At 36.8% G+C, this 24,949-nt stretch overlaps 1 protein-coding gene across 4 annotated transcripts in view; it reads right to left on the bottom strand.

Moving 5' to 3' along the window:
- Window positions 1–9,676: 9,676 nt before the first annotated feature.
- The window catches only part of LOC149777417 (protein-tyrosine sulfotransferase-like), a 56,401-nt gene continuing 41,128 nt past the window's right edge, over window positions 9,677–24,949 (bottom strand). For 2 of the 4 annotated variants that reach the window (XM_089942043.1, XM_089942042.1), the window contains exon 3: window positions 9,677–24,801. In XM_089942043.1, coding sequence (XP_089798169.1) covers window positions 24,528–24,801 — 274 coding nt within the window. In that variant the 3' untranslated portion in view covers window positions 9,677–24,527. The remainder of the gene's footprint in view (window positions 24,802–24,949) is intronic. The other 2 variants (XR_016416174.1, XR_016416173.1) reach the window with 2 other exon arrangements.

Genomic DNA, 24,949 nt, shown 5'->3' with positions numbered 1-24,949 from the left:
TGTTTGCTCGGTCTTGGTAGTCACAATGTACTATCGATCTTGACCATAGCCCCCTTTTTATACTAGTCTCAATGCAGTCTCCAGCTTGTACATCTTTCCTTTTTTACGTTTTTTATGTCTTGTTCTGGAAGGTACCGTCTCTAAGGTACCGTCAACATTGTACCGTAGTGTGATGGGTGGAAAGGCCATAGAAAGGTAAGGGCAGTGCGGAGACCATCGAGTATGTTCCAGAATAGCTGAATCTTTATAGATACATAGATCCATTCGTAACTTCAGTCCGCAAGCAAAACACTGTACCTCGTATCCCAATCCTGACTCAGGTCCCAAGTAGACAAATCCTGTTCTAGCTAAAACATGCGAAGAAGGTAATCCTTCCCTATCCGTAGGCCATTTCTGAAACGTGACCAATCGACGGGCACAATCACAATAGTCAGGTAAGAAGACTGGAAAATGGTAGGGCTTGAACTTGGAGTTCTCATCGGGTTTCTCACTCGATTCTTGCTGTGGCGAAGTCATCTTTCTGGTAACTATCCTCTTACAACCAATGTTTTATACCAACATGTCCATACGGTAAGGTGAAATGATTGGGAAGTCGCACTCGCTTCTGGTATACAATTTGATAGACTTTTTCCAAGGGTCGACTGACGATGTGGTGAGTAGGTAAACGTACAATCTTGTTCGGTTGATAGGTGGTCACTTTAAAGTTTCCATCCTCTCCCGATTGCAAGGCTTCTTTCAATACCTCAAAGTTGACCACTCGACTGGTACGATAATTCAGAGTCAGTCCTTTCACTTTGCACGTCGTGTGCACTTCTCCTTGTTTGTCCCGGTATTCGTAGCCGTAATTTTTGGGACCGCCACTAACGAAATTTAGAATCTTGTCGTCGGGATGCTCGTCTGTCCAGGCTCCTAAACGGTCTCCTTCGATGTCAGGGTGCTGTTGAATCGGGTGATGGATGTAAATGCAACTGTCCGTGTCAAAGTACAGGACGCGTTCTTCTAACAGTTCTAAAGCTTCGTACAATTTTAAGCGAGCATGAGCTGTCACGTAAGCCGCAATGATGACATTTCCAAAAGGGTCGTCTTGCACAAAGTCCAGATCTTCTTCGTAATTGACCAAGATCAAATTCTCTCGAACGACGTCCACGTGTTTCATGTATTTGGTTTTGTCGTGAATCATCTGGAAGTAGCGGGAAGGTTCTGTCAAATATTCCGTCTTGGGTAAACACGGTCGTTGTGCCATTTTACCCCACAAGCAATTTAACATCACTTTGGCAAACGATCGCCTGCCTTCGTTTTTCTCGATGTGGTCTAAAGTGATGCCTTCTTGTTCGTAATATTTCTCTTTGAATTGTATTTGGTCTTCGGGAGTGTGACACCAGGAAGGATAGCCGCTGGCTTCTTGCTTCAGTTTCAAAAAGGCATCCACGTAGTCGGCGAAAATGCCTTTCTGAGTAGGGTCACCCTTGTGGTACTGTTGTGTCTTGGGAAAGTGGCAAATTTCGTATACTTCTAACAGTTCGTATCCCATGTCCAGAGCTTTGAACAATTCTACGCTGACCCAGGTTCCCGTCAAGGCCCGTTCTTCCTGGCTGTGATGACAAGACTGGTCTTGGTTGCACGTTTCGGCACAAGTACGGCACAAGGGAAACATCAGTTTGCCTTGACAATGGTGAGGTAAGACGGGATGGTATAGGTTCGTGGGAGGCAAAACTTTACACTTGATCAAGCCTTCGTATTGTCGAATGTTTTTCAGGTCGATGTGTTCCGTTAACAATTGCGGGTGCCCTACAGGAAAGCGACAATATTTGCACACGTAGGGATACAGCGAACACACGTCCAAGTATTTGATTTCTTCTCCTTTCTCTTCGTCGGCTTGGTACAGCAAACAGGTGGCATTGGTCCTTCCTCCGTACAAACTATCCCTCGGGTTCAGCGGGTCCATGAACTGGTAACTTTCCACGAGGCGTTTAAACTCGGGATCGGTTTTCATACGGTGATCGTACTCGTGTTCCCACATTTCCACCACTTGGTATCCTTACTGTTCTAACTTTAGGCGTCGCTGACAAGTGTCCTGGTACAAGTCTTCCATGGTTCGTTGCAAAAACTGATTTTTAGTGCTACGATCAGGGTAACAGACGGGACATCCGTGAAATAAGCAACCGTTAAACTCGTACACGATCTTGGGGTTTTCTAAGTCCCAGCCATCTACCGAATATGTTCCGATGGTCTTTTCACCCCCTCCGTTGCGAGCATGCTGAATCCACTTGTCTTCCTTGTCGCACAAGTAATGTAACCAACGTAGGGCTTTGACCGAGTATTGACGTTTGACAAAGTTGGTCGTTTGAGGGCTGATGACAGCCACGGTGTTTTCAGGCATGAATCGTTGTCGATACACTAAGGAACACGCTTTGGCAATGGTGCAAGCTTCTTTCAAAGGATCGACCCCTCCGTGTTCCATGAACAGTTCTCGAAATTTTCCACAGCAACGCCGTAAAATGTCCACGTCGGAACGACAATACTTTAGCATTTCTTCCTGAAAGTCGAAAGGGTCCGAGGCGTGAGCCTGGTACCAAGCGTAGAAAGCTTCTCGTTGTTCGGTACGCATGTTGTCGGGGTCGTAATAGTGAGCCTCAGGCAAATGGGGTAGAACGGCGTGTTGATTGGCTTCCGTATTGAAAAAGTGTGGAAAGTACCCTTTAGCCATTTCTGTCATTCCAAACGTTTTAGGCATTCGACTCAAAGGCATGGCCAAGTAACTCATCGAATCTTTAAACTGTACTTGTCCCACTTGCATGAAAATGATTTTGGCTCCGTTCAAAGTCACTTTAGGACGTTCGGTGCCTTGTTCCGTATAGTACCTCAAAAGAAACTGTCCATCGTATCCGGAGAAATTGTGAGCCATCACCGTGGCATGACGATGACAATCTCCGTAACGTTCGATGTCCTCTTGGCTCCACGTCTTGTCGACGGGGTCTAAAACCCATTGGGCAAAATCGGCTAACGTGTTTGGTCCCCGAAAGATTTTTTCACGCCCTCCGGGAATCTTGCTGCAGTGAGGGCAATGACTGAAGATAGGTTCTTGAATGCACTTCTCGCACGCTCGATGAGCCACGCAAAAATTAGGAATGTGAATGCCGGTTTCTTGCATGCATTCGAAATCGAAAAAGATGAAATTGCCTTTCTTCTTGTGACCATCCTCTTTCTCTGGTGGGGGTTGGTATTTTTGCACGTAACATTGGTGTTCCAAGTCCACGATGTGGTGACAAATGTGACATTTTTTCTTTCCTCGACATACGTGTGCCTTGGCATTGTTGGTAAGTATGCCTTGTCCACAGGTAGGGCACAATCTCAAGAGTTGACAAGCACATTTCTGCTGTGAACCTTGCGTCTTCAGATGTTGCTGGTAACAGGCAGGGCTGACAAACGTACGCAGACAAGTTGAACAAGGCACTGGTTCTTCGCTCAGACAGGGTGGAGAGGCCAAACATCCTGGGCATTTCGATCCACAATGCTTGTGTTGCTCTCGATTGTTATAACCATAATCACATTTCTCACAATAATAACCGTATCCCAGGAATCCAGTGATACTGGTAATGGTATCGAAATGGTCATCGTGATGATAGACATGAATGTATTTTCCGTCCTTAAAATCTTGGCCTCGAAACAACAGAGGTCCGCGCACTTCTTGAGGGTGCACTTTCAAGGTGTATCGTGGAGCTAGGGCATCTTGCAATTTTTGCATCTCAGGAATGCCACAGGGTGTGTCTTTGGACAGTCCGGCTTGTTGTAACAGGAGTTCTGCTTCATTTCGTTGTTTGGCTCGGTCCGATTGTTGAATAGTTTTCCAGGTTCTTTTCCATTCTACCGTGTCGTTCTTGTTGGCATAGGTTAGTCCCACCACGATGGCACGGGCTAAACACATCTGGTCATGAGGATTGTGAATTTGGACAAGGCTACGCTTAATGCTGCGAAGCTCGTTCACCAATAACATCTTTTTGCGTCCGGTCCCTTGAGGAGGAGAGACGTGGGTCATGTCCAATGTGGCTTTTCCATCGGTGATGTCAAACTGGTCATTAGATTGTTGCACGTGTTGAATCTTGTCCATGACTTTGGAAGCGGTCAATTCTGCAGGGGTGCTAAACTCAATCCAAACAGGGGATTTCAAACCGTCGTGTTGTATGGAAAGTCTCAAGCGATCGTCTTCTTTGGGTTGACATTGTTGCTTGAGTGCAGTGAGCAAAGAATCCCACACCCCAGTGATAAACACTTCTGCTTTCTCTAACGGCACTTCAGCCTTGAAATCTTTAAACTTCACCGTGTATTTGTAAGCCGTAGTTCTAAATTTTCTAGAGGAGCGCTTTTCCGTCTCTCGAATGGAATAGTACTTTTCAGGGTTAACTAAGGGTGGTGAACTTGGTTTTGAGGGTTCTGATTCTGGTTCACTCATGTCCTCTTCAAAATCACTGGCATGAATTTGTGCCAAGATTTCAGCCCTGGTACGAGGCGATAGATCACGTTTCTGCCTCTTACTTCTTTCTTCTTCTTTCTTCTCGAATGAATTAGATCGTTTCATCTTGAAAGCAAAAAGTCAAATGACTCAAGTTCAAACACCATAAACTACTTTATAGTCATAGCAGACCAGCGTATATAAAAGGGTGTGTGTCTTGTCCTTTCACTATTCATTTCACTGTCAAGCCGAGCACAACGATGGAAGAGACTAACCAGATGGAACGTTTCGTCAGAGCTTTGCGAGGGGTCATTAGAAAATTCTCTTCAGACCAGCCTACGGACTACTCTCCTTCCTTTAGAGATAAAAGTCAAGATACTTGCTATATCTGTCAGAAGAAAGGGCATTGGTCTTCAGAGTGTCCAGACCGTCAAAAAAGAAAAAAAACAGGGGATAAAAAAGACAAAAGTCAAGATACCTGTTATTATTGTAAAGAAAAAGGACATTGGTCTCCAGATTGCCCAAAAAAGAAACAAGAGGAGTCAGAAGAAAAGAGGAATTCTTCAGAAGAAGAGAGGGATTCTTCAGAGGAAGAGAGGGATTCTTCTGAGGAAGAAAGAAGACAGGTGAAGAAAAAGAAACAGGAGAAAAAAAGAAGAAGGGAAGAAAGCGAGGAGGAAGAAGAAGAGGAAAAGAGTGTGACGGTGAAGAAATTCAAAAAACAGAGAGACTAAACAAGGAGAAAAGAAGAAATCAATGAACTTTTTATTAAAGTGTTGTGTTGTGAATTGTGAATTGGATTGTAAAAAATGGAGAAAAGAATAAATGAATGATATAAGGTAAGAGTCTTTGAGTTTTGATTTTAAAATAAGAAGCTACACTCACGCACTTATACACAGACACGTACTATAAGGGTAAAATGGGTGAGTTTTTTTTTTTGAGTTATTGGCAAATTGAAATTGTATTTCTTTTCGAGAAATGTGGGTGGCCCTGAAAAGGGCCTTTTTTCTTTATGGTGCAGGGGTGAGTTTAAGCAATCAATTTTAACTGCCTTAAGCCTTTGCCACGGCCAAGGCCTACTTCTGGACTGCGTAATGATGATAATGATTGGGTTGAAATCACTAAGGGTGGTACGGTAGGCTTAGTCACAGGGTTGACATGTTTGGCTCGGGAAGGTCGTATTCTCTTCGGTCGTGATAAAGAAGTCTGATACATTTGTTTCAGACTTCTTAACTCCGCTAAAATGTCCAACAGTACCGTGATCGTTTGATTTTCACCCTCTTGTTTCTTTGCTGCTACTTCTTCTTGCTGTTGTTTTTTTCTTACCTCTTCTTCTTGTTGCTGTTGCTGTAGGAGAAAAGCCTGTTCCGCTTCCTTTTGTCGTTGTATAAATTTCTCCAATTCTTCTTTCTGTCTCTGTCTAAAATTCTCCACTTGCGGTAATGAAGAAGGTAACGAAGGTTCCGGAACAAATTCTTGCGAGGAGAGAAAATCCACAAAATCCCAATTCACCTCTTCTGAAAGTAAGTCCGGGTTCCCTTGGGCGGTCTCCCCTGCTGGTGCACCCCACTGGATCGTTTTCTGAGTTTCCGTCATGTTGAATCACTATCGCATAGATTGACTGCACACAAGCGCTAGCGAATCTATATTGACTACGTGACGTCACAGACTGCTCTCTTCGGATTGGATGCGGGCTGACTGAATTCTGTAACGCGTGTTCGGATTGGTGAATGAACTCAATCCGTTTCAATCCTTTCTGTCCCTATAAATAAGCGCAGTTCACTGCATTGATTCACCTATTCTCGGAGCCTCAATATGTGGACCGACGTTGAATCTTCAACCCTTGTGTCAACAATGATGTTCAGGACGGACATGCTCATGTATGTCCGATCCAAGTGGACCGTTGTCCACAGGACCAACAGCAGCCTGTGGATAAGAAGAGTCTATATAGAGAGACAAGGTTGCCTCAAGAGGACTCTGATGTATGGCCCTGCTGTAAGACGAAGTTTGAGGACAAGAAGATGTCGCAAATGCCCTTTATGCTAAGGGCATATTAACATAAACCAAAGGCCCTTTTCAGGGCCAGCCATATATCTCGAAAAGAGATAGCCTTTGAATTGCCTACCCCTTTTTTAAAATTTAAAAAAAAAAAAATCCCATGTTAATTTCCCTTGACGCTATACAGTCCCACCCTGTTTAAATTCCTTTGACGCTATACAGTCCCACGATTTTTCTCCATGTTAATTTCCTTTGACGCTATATGTTCCCACGATTTTTCTCCATGTTAAATTTCCATTGACGCTATATGTTCCCAAGGGTGTTTTTAATGATAAGTCCCATTGACGCTATAGTATCCCACTTCACTACTCTTACCAGAAATGTTCAACTTCAATAATTTCACAATATTTATTGTCGCATGAATTTGTTCTCCAATAATATTGGTACTTAAGTTATTTCATGTGCATGTCAGTGTTCACATCGTAATTAACTCACAATACCTTCTCAATTTTTGCAGCAAATATATTATACTTCTCTCTTTTCGTAACAAATCTGTAAAATAAACACCCAAGTACATCAACTACATACAAATAATCCCATACATTCACTTGTCTTTTTCTCAAATGGACACAACCTGTTGATATTCCAGTCGAGTTCTTTTTGCGGCTTTGGCAAAGATTTGTTTAGCCTTCCTTTTTGAATGACTTTCTAGCTCAATGTGCAATCGTTTCTTTTCCTTCTCAATGACAGCCTTTTTCCTTTCAAGCTAGTGATTGTATTGGCGACATGCAATGCACATATTCTGACAGAGGGCTACATCAATCCACTGATGAGTATGAATTTAACCAATACATCAGTACGTTTTTATACAATACTTGTCGAATTAAACCAGACAAGCACACAACTTACTACAAGTAACTGATTTTTTGACGATCTTAAAAATGTTAACCACACCACCCGTCTTTCCAACCTAGAAAATATATTTATTTCTTTTGGTTGGGGTGGGGTGGGTTGGTGGAGGGTGGATGGAGGAGATGCTAAATAACGATGTTGATCCCTTTCAGTGCTTTGTGACGAGAAGATTTGCGTGAAATTGTCTCTTCTCGTCTCAAACGGGTTTTGTGTAACAAAGGTTTAAATTTCAACACAAGGAACCTTCGCCATGGACCTTTTGGCTCCCAGAACTCATTACGAGTGGCTTTTGTTCAAGGACTCCTGTGGTTCAAGTGAAGTATACTGGTGTTATCTTTCCAAGGTATAATGATCAGAGCTGGGAAGTGGTAATGGTTTGCTGGCCTGACAACAGCTGCTCCTGACAACTAACGTCAAGTCTCTGGTGACTTTGATACGAGCTTTATTCTGTAACGTGTTATTCATGAACTTTCTGTACTACACGTAAAGTCTCTGGTGACTTTGATATGACCTCTGTTCTGTAACATGTTATTCATAACTTTCTGTACTACATGTAACGGCTCCTGTTAACTTTGAAATTACATATTCTGCATGATGCTAATTCAACTTTCTGTACAACACGTAACGGCCCCTGTTAATTTTCGAATGACCTCTATTCTGCAACATGTTATTCATTAACTTTCTGTACTACACATAATGGTTCTGCTGACTTTGATATGACCTCTATTTTGTAATATATTATTCATCAACTTTCTGTACTACACGAAAAGACTGCCGACTTTGATATGACCTCTAATCTGTAACATGTTAGTCATAACTTTCTGTACTACGTGTAACGAGCCCTGTTAACTTTGAAATGACCTCTATTCTGCAACGTGTTCATAAACTTTCTGTAGTACACATTATCTTTTCAAGCGTGTGATGAATAGAAACGGCAATGTTGTGAGCAATGTTTTACTATTTCGAATACTGACATTATGATTAACTTGTGAGTAGGAACTTTAAAATCATGCAATTGAGCTGGTTTTTAAGTTATTTGTAAATCAGTTATTTCAGCGTTGCATAGTTTACATTTCGACTTGTTTCTTTTACAAAATTATGCCAAACTCGCGGGTAAGCAAACATTTATATACCAATAATCTATTCAAATATTCTCCCAAAAAGTGTTCTAATCAAAATGTTTGGATATTAGTTGCAGCTTTAATAATTTCCATGCTCATTTTACATCCCAGAGACAGACACTATAATGCGACCAATTCATTTATGAAAATATTTGACAGCTAAAATTACGTTCCTAAAATCGTGATGCTCTCTCCTAAAGTTGGAATCACGTAGGTTATATAGGTGTATTGTTACAACTATGCTGATGACAGATGTCTTTAATGGCAAATACTGAGTTTATATCGCTTGCATGACGATCGATATTCCTCGCTGACAAAATCAGCGTTTAATTACATGGATATTTTATGTCAGTCATGAGATGTGATCCAATATCACCCGGCTGAATGTGGCGCTAAGATGTCACAAGGGAAGCGCTGGGTACTGGAAAAGACTAGACGTCTCTTTTCTTGATCCAGTTTAGCAGCCTTACGAGACTGCGCATGGCCATAGAGATCCATAATTTTCGTCTGCAAGTTTTATGATGACAACTGCAGTGCACATTACTCCACAATGAACAGACTATGGTAAAACTACCTCGGCATTAAGCTTTGAAACAACAACTGTTATTTTATTTAGGACAAAAAAAAAAGAAAAAAAAAAAAAAAGGCACGTACATGATGACCACGCTGACATACTTTAATTGAAACCTTTCACTTTCCGTTGGTCATAAAGTTAGGAAGAAAACTGCGTTCTACTGTCCTTTAATATTTTTGTCGCAGCAAGCTAGACCAGGCGACATATAAAAAGGCAAATATATGTAAATACTGCAGCTGATTACGCAGGTTAATAGTTGTGTAATGATGCTTTTAATATACAAGTTTGATTTAAACACCCCAACATGACAGATTCTAATAGAAACAAATATTATACAGAAGGCCAGTACCATTCTAAATGGACCATTTCTAATAGTGACAACTATAATACACACGGTTGGTATCACTCAAAAAGGGTTATTTCTAATAGAGACAACTAGTATACTCAAGACCAGTACCACTCAAAAAGGACCAATCCTAACAGAGACGACTAGTATAGTCAATGCCAGTACCACTCAAAAAGGATCATTTTTAATTGAGACAACTAGTATGCACAAGGCTAGTACCACTCAAAAAGGACCATTTCTAATAGAGACAAATAAGATACACAAGGCCAGTACCATTAAAATTGGACCATTTTAATATCATATGTTAATACATGATACAATCACTACATGAAAAAACAAACATTGTAATCATTTAAATAAATTTAATGCATACCGACAAAAAAATGCATATGCATTGTGACAATATCACAAACAAAAGAATGTTTGCCATTTTCAATCTTAGAACCCTGTTACTACAACAAAAATGCACCACCTTGATTTCTAAAAATCTGGCTCTCCCCATACTTAAAACCCTGTTACCATAACAAAAATACACAATCTTGAGTTCTAAAATATGTATACCCTCATTCTAAGAACCAAATTACTACAAGAATACACCACCTTGATTTCTAAAAAAGTGACATGGTCTTAGAACCCTCTTACTATCACAAAAATACACCATCTTGATTTAAAAAATGACACCCTCCCGTTCTTTGGGCCATGTTACTACAAAAAATATATGCCACCTTAATTTCTAGAAAATTGTCCACCCCCAATATATGCAATATACAAACCAACTAATTTAAAACAGGTAAATGCATCTATGGATAGCAGTATTACAAACACAGAAAAGGAGCAAAGTTTCTACAAAATTGATTTACAAAATTTGATCAAAAGTATTACAGTCTAATACGGATATTTTTGTTGAGCAGGAGAAAGTAAAGAACTAAACTTCAATTCTCTGTGATAAAATATGACATCATAATTGGTAGTAAGGAAATGCTATATTGTAAATAACAAACCAATATAGTATTCCATGTTTCATTAGTATAATGACACAATGCCTATACAATGACATGAAGTACAGAACAAGCCAATAATGTATTCCATATTTCATAAACATTATGATACAATGCCTGCATGGTAACGTTATGTACAGGACAAGTCAATCAACTATTCCATTTTCATAAAGGTAATGATACAATGCCTGCATGGTAACATTTGTACAGAACAAGTCAATCAACTATTCCATTTTCATAAAGGTAATGATACAATGCCTGCATGGTAACATATGTACAGAACAAGTCAATCAACTATTCCATTTTCATAAAGGTAATGATACAATGCCTGCATGGTAACATTATGTACAGAACAAGTCAATCAACTACTCCATTTTCATAAAAGTAATGATACAATGCCTGCATGGTAACATATGTACAGAACAAGTCAATCAACTACTCCATTTTCATAAAGGTAATGATATAATGCCTGCATGGTAACATATGTACAGAACAAGTCAATCAACTATTCCATTTTCATAAAGGTAATGATACAATGCCTGCATGGTAACATTATGTACAGAACAAGTCAATCAACTACTCCATTTTCATAAAGGTAATGATACAATGCCTGCATGGTAACATTATGTACAGAACAAGTCAATCAACTATTCCATTTTCATAAAGGTAATGATACAATGCCTGCATGGTAACATATGTACAGAACAAGTCAATCAACTATTCCATTTTCATAAAGGTAATGATACAATGCCTGCATGGTAACATTATGTACAGAACAAGTCAATCAACTACTCCATTTTCATAAAGGTAATGATACAATGCCTGCATGGTAACATTATGTACAGAACAAGTCAATCAACTATTCCATTTTCATAAAGGTAATGATAAAATGTCTGCATGGTAACATTATGTATAGAACAAGTGAATCAACTACTCCATTTTCATAAAGGTAATGATAAAATGCCTGCATGGTAATGTTATGTATAGAACAAGTCAATCAACTATTTACTTTTCATAAAGGTAATGATACAATGCCTGCATGGTAACATTATGTACAGGTCAAGCCAATCAACTATTCCATTTTCATAAAGGTAATGATACAATGACTGCATGGTAACATTATGTATAGAACATAAAGGTAATGATACAATGCTGCATGGTAATGTTACGTATAGAACAAGTCAATCATCTACTCCATTTTCATAAAGGTAATGATACAATGCCTGCATGGTAACATTATGTACAGAACAAGTGAATCAACTACTCCATTTTCATAAAGGTAATGATAAAATGCCTGCATAATAATTGGCAAGCAAGAACAAAGTAGAGTGTAATGGAACTAATGAGAAATACTAAATATGTGACAAGTTTTACACCTCTGGTAATCAACTTTCAAATGATTAGTTGAAAAATAATTTCCATGAGTTGGAAAATATATTAACTTAATTGTTTCCAATACCTTTTCCATACGAAATCTTTGTTACTCTCTCAGCCATTTAAAACTATTCAAGTTTGGTTGTGATAACAGTGATAATGCAAAGTGCTAACACACAGCATGTCTTATGCAATATCGAGCAACAAGAAATTAAATGAAACTCCAGCAGTGACCTGAAAAAAATATTTTTTAGAAACCCAAACAATTTATTATACCTAAGACCATCATTTAATACAATAGTGTGAAACAGTTTGTAAATAAAAAAAAGTAAAAGAATGTAAAAAAGATTAAAAAGATAAATTGTCTCCCTTGCTTATAACTGTAATGAGATGCAAATCAAGGAAGAATTTTGGAGATGTCATTTCAAAATGTATTTTAAGGTCCCTATATAAATACTTGTGATTTTTCTAAATAAATCTTGCAAGTAACAAATTTAGATATTAATGTCCTGGCATAAATATCCATGTGATTTTTCTGAATCATATTTACAAAAAAGTACTGAAAATCTTTTATTGAACAAAATGAACCACATTTCACCCTGAAATGGCTTTGAGGTGTATAGATGACTGAGTGCCATTTAACCTGAAATGGTTTTTGAGGTGTTTAGATGTCTGAGTGCCATTTAAACTGAAATGGGTTTGAGGTGTATAGATGACTGAGTGCCATTTAACCTGAAATGGCTTTGAGATGTATAGATGACTGAGTGCCATTTAACCTGAAATGGTTTTTGAGGTGTAAAGATGACTGAGTGCCATTTAACCTGAAATGGCTTTGAGATGTATAGATGACTGAGTACCATTTAACCTGAAATGGTTTTTGAGGTGTAAAGATGACTGAGTGCCATTTAACCTGAAATGGCTTTGAGATGTATAGATGACTGAGTGCCATTTAACCTGAAATGGCTTTGAGGTGTTTAGATGACTGAGTGCCATTTAACCTGAAATGGCTTTGAGGTGTATAGATGACTGAGTGCCATTTAACCTGAAATGGGTTTCAGATGTATAGATGTCTGAGTGACCTATGTGATTATTTTTTAAATGAACACAAATAAAAACTTAAGAAAATAATAGCCAAAATACAGTATTGTAAAGCAAAACATGGATAAGCATAGAAGATTTTTGAAATGCAAAAAGAATTTGTTAAAAAATTGTTCATGTGGATAAAATTATAATCCATAACAAATAGTAAAATGGATGAAGTGATAGACAATATCAACTGATTGGCCCTGAAGCATTTTCTGAAAGAAATTTCAGCAACAGGTTTTTAACCTAGACTTGTGAAATATAATTGTTCAATATGAAGCGGCATTTGAATTTCATCCAAATTACTGGCTGAAAATTAAAATGTAATCAAAGTTTAAAGATTAAGGTTCCATCTGTAAAATTCAAGCCATGTTCGTTTTAGTCATGTGACCAAATTCTGTGAATAGACCTGATGATAATGTTATTATGTCTTATACACAGATTTTATGTTCTCCCCATTCAAGACATTTTAATGTCAAAAGATAGAATATTTTTTCCTTTTAGCAAAAGTTTATTTGAGACTTAATGTTTCAAATATTTTGTATATTATTTTATACAGAAATTGTATTTTGGTTTGGATTCAGCCCACATTAAACTACAGAAATTGTACTTTGTTTCTGAATTCAGCCCAAAGCAAAATACTAAAACTGTACTTGGTTTTGGATTCAGCAGCCCACATCAAAATATAATATTCATAATATACATTTTCACATAGCCTATCAAATTGTCTAGAGGAATGATATAAAATGTTGTTATTGTTGTTGTTGATCTAGGGTTTAATGCCATTTTTCAGTACAAGATAGGCTATACATGGCGGCCAGTATAACTGATGGAGGAAGAACCCTGGAAAACCCAGGGAAGAACCACCGACCCAGGAGAAGCTACTGGCAGGCTTTTCCCACGTACCCACGCTAGCCGAGCCTTGGACTCGAACCTATGCAGACAGAGGTGAGATGGCAGTGATCCGGAACAGTGAGCGCTTTAGACCACTCGGCCACTCGGGGCCCCCGATATAAAATGTAATGTAACAGCTGAATCTTTTCATACCCAAACATATGGGATTGACCTTAACAGAATGGTAATTATCAACTGAATGTGACATTCCATAAAAATACATGCTCCACAATTGGTTCATAATTTTATTTGCACACAAATAATGGAAAACGATTCAGTCTAGTAAAAAATAATCACAATGACGATTTCAGCATAAAACTGATAATGGGCCCTCTTTTTGAAAATTTCATTGACTGACATGAATGATGTACAAAATAAAAATAAATCCCTCTTTGAAAACTATTACAAAATGGGTTTATGATTCAAGAACTTAAATGTATTGTGAAGTGACTGTGAACAGGAGATCCTGAGAACAGAATAGTCAGCATTTAAGCTGGTCTCATAATGTTTTTTTTGCGTTTCAATTCTCTTTAGACCTAAGATTTAAAGACAAAATTTGGATTTTTTAAAACAGTGATACAATAAGAAACTGACACAACAAATTATTGATGCAGCGAAACATAAATGCAACAGCAAAATCAACAGAACCATAAAAGAGTGACTTCAATTAAAGCAAACCTGTTATGTAGGATACCTGATGAACCACAAAGGTATGTACTTTATGGACATGTACCCTTTAATCACAGGTAAAATGTCATGAACATGAAAAAGAATGAGTTGTAGAAATTATCCTTCGTGTGGATCTGCCCTTGTAAACAACTGTCCCTTTGTATAAAACATTCTTTATATCATGTCCCTTATAAAGAACACAAAAGACACAAGTAAATAGCTATTTAATTAATATACATACACATACATATACGGTAAATATATATTTAATTAACATACATAAACATACATGTACTGTAAATAGCCATTTAATTAATATACATGGACATACATGTACTGTAAATGGCCATTTAATTAATATACATAAACATACATGTACCTCAAATAGCCACTGAATTAATATACATAAACATATATATATATATATATGTAAATGATGTTTGCTACCAGGCCAGGGTTCAGCCTGTAAAACAAATGAGCCTTGATGTCCAGAGTGGGAAGATTCTACTAATATATTTTAGACTACTGAGGCAGCAATTGCAATTAATGTAACTTGTAAAAGACTAGAAAAAACAATGTAACAGTAGACTTTAATAAACTGTCCCTGCAACAGTCACACACACACACATTTTCATGAAATCTCTCCTAACCAATAAGCTCCAAATCTAACACATAAAGAAGAATCCTTTATGTACCCATGAAATCAGCACTTTATCAATCTGACAATATAAAGATGTAATCTGTACCCATGGAATCGGCACTCCCAATGTGACAACATAAAGATCCAATCTGTACCCATGGAATTTGCACTCCCAAAATGGCTGTACCCACAGAATTGGCACACCAAAGGCAGCTGTAATTCAGAATGGTACACCTAAGGTAGTCCAGAATGGGCACACCAAAGGCAGCTATAGTTCAGAATGGGCACACCAAAGGTAGTCCTAAATGGGCCCACCAAAGGCAGTTATAGTTCAGTTTGAGTACATCATCGGCAGTTATGGTTTAAAATGCAAAACACAGAAGACAGTTATAATTTAGTTTGGATACATCATACACAATTATGGTTTAAAATGTTAACACAGATGGTGGTTGTAGTTCAGAAGGGGAACATGAAAGATTAGTTCAGAATGGGTACACCAAGGTAGTTTTAATTCGAAATGGGTACATAATTTGCAGATTTAGTTTAGAATGGGTACACCAAAGACAGTTAAGAGTTGAGAACAAACACTCTGAAGGCACTTAATATTCAGACTGGGCATAATGAAAGTAGTCATAGTTCAGACTGGGCATAATGAAAGTGGTCATAGTTCAGACTGGATTTTTCTCACTCTGTTCTTAAAAGTTTTGAAATATTGACTATTACAGTACAACCTCACTTAAAAGACCATGAAATGACAGAAAACCTGTGTCATGAGAGCCCACTTGCCTTGGCAGATCTGGATTTGGGAGGGATGATGCATAAATGGTAGTCTTTCAAGGTTGGTTCTAGTGTATTAAACAACTAAGATGTTTTTGACTGTATAACCAAATGTACTGTACAATATATCATCAAATCAAACAATCATGATATAGTTCACTTGCTTGGAATGTTTCATGGCATTATAAGTATCACACAGCTAAAACTGCCAGAGAAAGTAATTTGAAAAAGCTTTTTGCACTAAATAAGGCAAGGTAAAAAAAAAAGAATAATATACCTTCTTTTCAATAAATTTGCCACTGTATAAATGAATAAACCTATCCATCGATTTCCATTCATGCTGGTAAATATGAAGTCTGTTAGTTTGTAACACTCCACATTTATGTTTACAAAGGTATCAAACTGTAAATAATTAACAATGGCTAACAAAAATGCCCCATCAATACTCTTCCTGTTGATCCGCAACAAGGTATAAAAATATACAATCTGCATACAACTATTGTCAATACTGAGTTATGGCCATAATAACACAAAAATTAGGTTTGCCTAAGGTCTGAGAAAATTAAACCCAGTAACAGCTGTCATATTGAGTTTCAACAAAATTCTAAAATTCTGATTAGTAAAGAGTGGAGAATGTCATTATCAATACATAAAGTCTAGATACAATAAAGCCGAATGGTCCCATTTCTAAAGCGTATCTTGATATCACCTTTTGCTATATCCCCAGTAATGTATTACGTGATACACCAGTTGGAACCCTGTGATATGTTTGTAACACACACACACACACACATTTTTTCATTAGGAAGCTTTCCATTTCCCAAGAAACAAAGGATAAAAGTCCACACAGACTCAATGCAGAACCTTGGGCCATGTGAATAACATGTTATTTTGACCATGGTGCCAAGTGTTGATGGTAGAGTTGTGTATCCCACAAACAAAATGTTTCTACACCCTGCAGTCATAAATATGAGGCCCCATGGTTTTATTATCTTTTTCCAATGCATTATAAAGATGTAAGATCAACAACATGACTTTTAAAAATAAAAACAACAGTACATACCTTAATTTTTGCAATAAAAAGATTCCAGTAGTGGCCAAAACTGCATCAATAATCTAAATTTTGTTGCTAATCACGTAATAATAAATTTAAAAAAACTGATAATGGAGGATACAGTAGCTAAAATATATAATTAAGACAACAAAAAAACAACTAAATAATACTGATTCACTTAGTGAATTCAACAGCAACCTTTTGACTGTGCAATAAAAGGACTACAAATGGAAAAATAATTTCCAATCCATATTATACTTACCGACACAATGAAAGGATGTGATTTTAATCTGAGTAGATAAAAGCTCCATTAATGAAATATTTGATATATATATCGAACAGAATGTGACAAGATGGATGGATATATGAATCAACTGTATGCTCACCTCGACAGATGTAATCAATGTGAATCATTTTTTAAAAATGTGGACATTTTTGAAAAAGTTCAAATTACTATAATCACGAATACAGAAGCCTTTCTTCCCTCAATCTTAACTATGTCACCAATAGTCTCATTATCTGCTCATTTTGTAAATGTGTATGGCTTGACACAAAGTGTACATTTATACATGAAACATTCAAAATAACCATCTACCTCTAATCATGTAACCACTGATTTTTTTCTGTTTGACATGACAATTTTTCTGGCTAGTTAGTTTGTCAGAGTAAAGATCATATCTGTCTCACCAGTGTTCTGTCTCACCAGTGTAAGCAGAGTGATATACAGACGTCACTTTTTTAGTGGCAGTGACAGTGTCTTCATCAGTGTTATCAATAATGTTAATATTTTGAGTTAAGGTTATACTTGATTAAATTTACTGCATAAACATCTACAATATCGTTAACATGGATATATTAGCATTATGCAATTTCAATTAACATAATATGTCAGACATTGGAGTTTTGATCTTTAGTTGAACATGCCTCAGATGTTCAGCAATGATTGATTGTCTAAAATGTTAAAATTACAAATTCCACAATAAATGCTAAATTCTTTTAATAAAATCATTTATTTTTGGCACATATCAGTAAATCTAACACACTGACAGATAAGATAGTAAATGTTTTGAGACAGACCAGTAACTTCTGTAAGCAGATGGCCTACTTGGAAAGTCAATTTTGAAACATTATTTAAAAGATGTTCCATTACACCAGTACATGTATATGCCGATTTTTGCCAATACAATTTGACTCTGTACCGGAGAGACGAGGCTGTTGGTATTTATGTACACACAAACTGTAAAATATGTTTTACGTCTCGAAGGTTAACTGTCTTAACATCAAAGTCTGTACAAAGCTAACTTATTCTTTTCATACAGTTGTATCACCATATCCCTGCAGACTTTAATCAGTGATTGTCGGCAACAACACAGCGCCAGAAGGAGTTGGCTTATCTCTTTGATGGATGGCAAGTGTTTGATATTTGACTCAAGATGAAACAATACAAATTAAAGAACTTCCCTTCAGTTTCATAGATGTCTATCCAAGCATCCACTTTCTGCTTCATTCTGATTGTGCTGAAGAATATGTAATCACGGCACAGAGATCAATCAGTTCATTATTTAAAAATACAAACAACTAATGATAAATCTACACAATTTCCCAGTACATGTGCTGCAGAAGAAGATGAACACAACATTCTAATTTCAAAGGACTACTTGTCAAAGGCATTTTCACCTTCAATGACACATATTTCGAATTCAAACACAGAGAAATCAAGAACTACTGCAAAGAAATTAATAAGGAATTTCCATTTCAACAGGCAATTACATATTTCAATTTATGTATCAACGTCGGCACTAAATCAGTGATATTCTCCAAGTTGTCAAACAAATGCTTGAGTATCAAGATATTTCTTTGTTATGGGGTCTCATTTTTGGGGGGGCATACCATTGGTTCTTTTATTTACTTTTGTTCAAAATGAATTAGTAACCTTGTGTTTGTTGCTGGGGAACCAGCTAAGTCATGCGATCTAGCCTTGCTGATGTTAAAAGCTTTCATTCACAGCAAGCCATTAAAAATAAACATCTTATGCATTGCACAGAAACACTATTGACTTTCTAAGTGAACTCTGAACCAAAGTTGTTAATTGTGTGTAGATTAAGTTGGTTACTGACAGTGATGATACTAGAATGGGATTCACATTTGTTCCACATTATTATATCCTATCATTAACTCTGCAAATTTTCAAGTCAGGTCATTAAATGTAGCTAAAAGTACCTAATTTTCGTTTTAAATACTTCATGTGAAACAAATTAGGTACTTTTAGCTACATTTAATGATGCTGACCTTATAATTTTACAGAGTTACAGATAAGATAAAATTCATGATGCTGTGTGGAACAAACTATAGTGTCGTGTTGACTTGTAACGCTGTCTGTTACAAATGCAGCTCATGTAAAGGTCAGAAACGCCTTCATTTTCTACTCTAAAGTACTGTTAACAATATAATTTTCTCCACTCCATGCAAATGATAAGCCATGCACTGATGAGACTGGTTGATTAACACTTGTAGTGGTAAAATTTTCTCATGATGACTTTTGCTGTCCTTGCGGAAACACTGATTTAGAGCACCATGTACATGCTAAAATACTTATCAGCAGTTTTGTATAGTGACTAGAACTTGTCAAATTTGACCATGACACACAGACATACCACTATTATCACACACACCCTATATCTATATATAAAGTCATTTTCAAACATTATTTAGAACACCTAGTAAATGCTGAAAAAGTTTGACTTATCAGTTTTTTTTTATAACAAATGATTAGATCTTGTCAAATTTGACCATGGAATACATATAGATACCAGTATTATGACATATACACACACACACACACATAATAAACAAATTGTAAATGCTGAAAAAGTTTGACTTATCAGCAGTTTTTTTTATAACAAATGATTAGATCTTGTCAAATTTGACCATGGAATACATATAGATACCAGTATTATGACATATACACACACACACACATAATAAACAAATTGTAATATAAATGCACCTTCTGCCTTGATCACCTGTTTACCATATATGTTCATTCCAATCAAAATACAGATCTAACTGTCATCTATCTACCCCCTCCCATCATTCTGAAGATGATATTCTGACATTTGTAAAACTTACGGTACATATGTTACACTTACTACTTGTTATAATCTTGAAAACTTGATATGCAATAGTGAACTAAATACAACATGAATAATTACACAGCACTTGGAGAATGTGGCAGACTAATGTTGTGTGTTACTACACAAGATGTGTTAAATATTGGTGTCAATTATTACATCAGGACAGGAACAGAAACCCAGCAGAATGCATAAATCATTAGATGCTAATGGTTGTGTTAGATGAGCATCATGCTAGACATTTATTCATCTTTGTATGGATACTGCAAGATTTTGGAAATGGTAGTGTGTTTTTAACAGCATTCTCTTAAAGAGTGAAGAACTGTAGTAGTCAAATCTAATGGGAACATCAAACAGTTGTCAAAATGAAAGTATTATCAAAATCATAAAACATTACTAAATGTTGAGAAATATCTTTCAATAGGTTTACCTATTTATCTCATAAAGCGCTTCGAGATTCCGATGTAGTCATAAGCTTTTCATAGTGATTGGTAGATACGATAGTGTTACTACTTCGTATCATTTGTTTTTTTTTTTCTCACAGTATTTTGATATTTGTAGAAGATGATTATCATGCATTTTTTTTTCATTATCAAGATCTAAGTGAAAAATATTGGGACAAACCTCAGTATTATAGCCCATCTCCAGAAACATTTTATTGCTTTATGAAAACACAAAATCATTTTGTTATTTACAGAGTAGCATCATTTCATACCATTTGCTGTGTTAAGAAACTACATATAATGTATAATAAAAACACAATATGTATACTGTATGTGTGCTTCAGGTGATTTTGTCTTTATATATATTATTGTATTATGGGCATGAGGTCTAGATTACCAACTAAAAATCTTTTGATCTGGTAAACTAATACATTAAAGTTTATGGACTAAAGACATTAAGGTTTATGGACTAAAGACATTAAGGATTATGGACTTAAGACGTTAACGTTTATGGACTAAAGACATTAAGGTTTATGGACTAAAGACATTAAGATTTATGGACTAATTGGTTATTATCATAAGCAAACAGTAAATCTTCAGGAACAAATAAAACAATAAGTACCTATGAGCCAAATTTTCATCAAGTCCAATTCAACTAGCTGAAAACAATTTCCTGGATTTCATGGCAACTCAGTTTTTGTTCTGTTATTTTATTCTGTTTAACTGCTCAGTGTTGAAACAATTTTTGATATTCCTGAGAACTCTAACATACCAAATTTGATATAGAAAATATTTTCTTACATGTATGGATCCACAAGATATCTGTAGGTGCCTTGCCAAATCCTTTGACATTGAACCTAATATAAATCAATGAAACTGTCTCATACAATGTGAAGATCTAACCACATGATATGTTGGTTAAATCACAATACTGAGTGGGGGGGGGGGCAAAAAATGAAGTTATTCAAGTGGCATCATTTATTCATCAAATATATCCACAAACTGGAACTGATAAAACTTGTTCATACTTTTTATGTGCTTTCATGCTCACTAACCAATACACACACATTTGATTTAAAAATAAATGTCAGAATGCTGACAATCAAATTGTTCACTTGACTGCAACTAAATACAAAGTCTTGTTAAAAATTCACTTGTACAAGTCACTGTACACATATATTCAGTTAAGTACAAAACTGTAAGCAATGACCATTGAATTGACCCCATAGTCAGTTTTCAAAACTGCTCCACATAAGTGCCAATATGCTGGTGGTCAGATCTTGTTGTTGTTGTTATTGTAGGGTTTAACGCCATTTTTCAGCACACGAAAGGCTATACATGGCGGCCAGTATTAATAGTGGAGGAAGAACCTGGGAAAACCCCCAGAAAGAACCACCAACCCACGGGAAGCTACTGGCAAGTATTCTCACATACCCACATTGGCGGAATCCGAGACTCAAACCCACGCAGACAGAGATGAGAGAGCAGTGATCTGTAATGGAGAGCGCTTTAGACCACTCGGCCACTCGGGGCCCCCAGGTGGTCAGATATGAAAATTTTCATTCCAAACTAACAAAATATTGCAAAAAGTGTTTCACAGACAACCATGTCACTGCCACCACTCATGCATAAGGAGTAATGATAACCTAATTTCAAGATGACCACTGTTGTTAAGTCTGATATGCCATGCACCACTGTCACTGAGAACCAGCAGCATAATGCTAAAGTGTTTAGTGAAAGCCCAATGTCAATACAACCATCCACTCCGAGTGAACACCAGTTTTTTGAAGCAAAAATGTGTAACAAATATTTCAGTTAAAATTAAACATGTTTAGCAAGTCCGATTATCTTCAAATTTCAACAACAGAAAGATAAATTAGGGTACTTCAATTTCTATACCAATGTAGGTGCAGACTGTAACCTCAAGCAGATGACATGAGTCAGAAACTGAAATTCTGTGAAACATGTGGAACATAACCGTAACACCCTTTCTTCAAGAGAAATAACTATAGGTGAAACCCACATCTATTTGACCATCTGTTGAGATGTAGCTATAAAAACATTTTCAAGACGGCTACCCAGTGGACAAATTAGAAGTCTGATCAGCAGTACATTAGCCAACACATGCCGATCTGATAGTAGTATTCAAACCTACATCCATTTGATTACATGTTAGGCACATTAACCACTGAACCACCATGGCTCCTTTTTACTTCATTTTCAAGGTGGCCCTATTCTAGGACTAATTATCACCATTCTCATTTAGGACCAACTACATATCACAGAAGTTGTCTGGTGAAAACCCAGGTCAATGTAACCATTGATTCAGGAAGAGCAGTCCATTTTAATTTTGGACCAAACAGACAATATTCAGGAAAAGAAGCATTTAAAAGATTTCCAAGATGTCTGCTATCACTGGTAGCCATATCTGAACTCGGATTGGCACCATTTTAGTATATCACCAACTAGATATCATATGAAGTATTTAAGGAAAACCCCCATGTCAGTATGACCATTTCTACTGAAAAATTAGTGGTAAAAATTTCAAGATGGTACCACATGAACCATATTGGACAACAGATTGGCACCACTGTATTTAGGACTAACTTGACATGGTATCTTTTAGAAAAAACCCAGAAATATTCAAGTGGTGACCTTACTTAATGTCCAAGTTACACCATTTTCATTTAGGACCAGCTGGACCTTGTAAAAAGATTTGTGTAAAGTTTCATGGCAATCATCCGAGGACCTGAGCAGAGCATGTAGCAATATTAAACTTATGCTAAGGGACAAACAATGGAAAACAGGCAATTGCAAAAGCTTTTCCCATCTGTAACCTGGCAGAGCTAAGGGACAGATGATGGAAAACAGGCTATTGCAAAAGCTTTCCCCATCTGTAACCTGGTAGAGCTAAGGGACAGACGATGGAAAACAGGCAATTGCAAAAGCTTTCCCCATCTGTAACCTGGCAGAGCTAAGGGACAGACGATGGAAAACAGGCTATTGCAAAAGCTTTCCCCATCTGTAACCTGGCAGAGCTAAAGGATAGGCAATGGAAAACAGGCAATTGCAAAAGCTTTTTAGATCTGTAACTTGGTAGAGCTAACAATAAAGACCCACCTGCCAAATCTTCAACAAGTACAAATGACCTCTGAATTCAGGATCCAACCTCCAGCACAGAGGATGAAGTCAATTATACAACAACTGAGTACAGCTATACAGTAATACCTCATACATTCGCGTTTCTGGATTCGCAAAATTTTCATTGGTACCCTCTACGTACATGTTTTCTTTATTTTATTGAATTGTACCTTCGTTATATGACTTCTGTGACATATGAAGTTTACCTAGTTTACCTTCCTGACAATGACAAAGAAAACGTCAGTCATTAAGTTTACAGTCCCATTCCTTACTTGGTTTTACCTTACTGTGAGTGCAAAAGAAAATGGCAGCCAATGAATTAGTATAGGGGTAATATTAGTACATGTATACATGTACCGTACTGTAAATGCGCTAGTGTGGCAAATACCCATTAGGCGATACTGTACTCTATTTTTATGTCAACCATTTATTTCTCTTTTTAGGGGTAATGTATTAAGCTAACTTTGAATTGAAATTAAAGTGCTTTGGGAGCATGATTTGGGTCATATATAGGGTTTAAACCCTAGAAATAAGCATTTATTAGCATTTTTAGTGACTCGTACCAAACATTTGCGATTCCTCCTGATCCGCGACTGGTTCTGGAACCTAACCTCGCGAATGTTCGAGGTATTACTGTATATACAAAGTTATGCTATGTAATTATATATATAGCATAACCGTATAATCAAATCCTGGCTAAAGGTCACCTATATTCAACAATCACATGCTCTTAACAGTCATATTCTTAAGTCTCTTACACAAAATTACTGAAGAAAATTTAATCCTCTATCAAGCAGTTACATTGTACCTGTCTCATGATGACATACTTTAGCTTCTTAAAAGCGAATGCTTAAAATAGGTCTGACTAAAGAATTCAATGAATGCCATCTTTAGTATCATATCATTTCATAATAACCATCCTTCAATCGTCTTTACTACCATTTGATTTTAATATCTCGCCTTCTCTTTGTTTCCAGTAGTCTAAATTTTGTTGTACGTGTAGCGTATTGTTTGCAACTCGAGGATCGGGTTTTCCATAATCAGGTGGGTTGGCTTCTGGATCATAACCAAGAGTCTTCAGCATTGGTGCAATGGATGCCATGTCTTTTACTACATCGTCTGGAATCTTTCCAACCCACTTGCTTAATGCCTCCAAATTGACTGGTTTAATAATTTGGTCTGTTGACTTCTCTGTTCTGGAAAATAATCACAAGATCTATCATGAATGCTGTTTCAAATATATGGAATGTATGATGCCAGCTGAATGACATGTAACAAGAATGTGAAATTTGCTTCGTGTTACTCTAGAATTTAGTATTAAAAGAAACTTATGTAGGATACTAG

Source organism: Sinohyriopsis cumingii, chromosome 18 (genome assembly GCF_028554795.1).
Source record: "Sinohyriopsis cumingii isolate HCF-2022 chromosome 18, ASM2855479v2, whole genome shotgun sequence".
Classification (NCBI taxonomy): Eukaryota; Metazoa; Mollusca; class Bivalvia; order Unionida; family Unionidae; genus Sinohyriopsis; species Sinohyriopsis cumingii.
The sequence above is the reverse complement of the archived record's forward strand: the minus strand, read 5'-3'. Positions and strand labels throughout refer to the sequence as shown.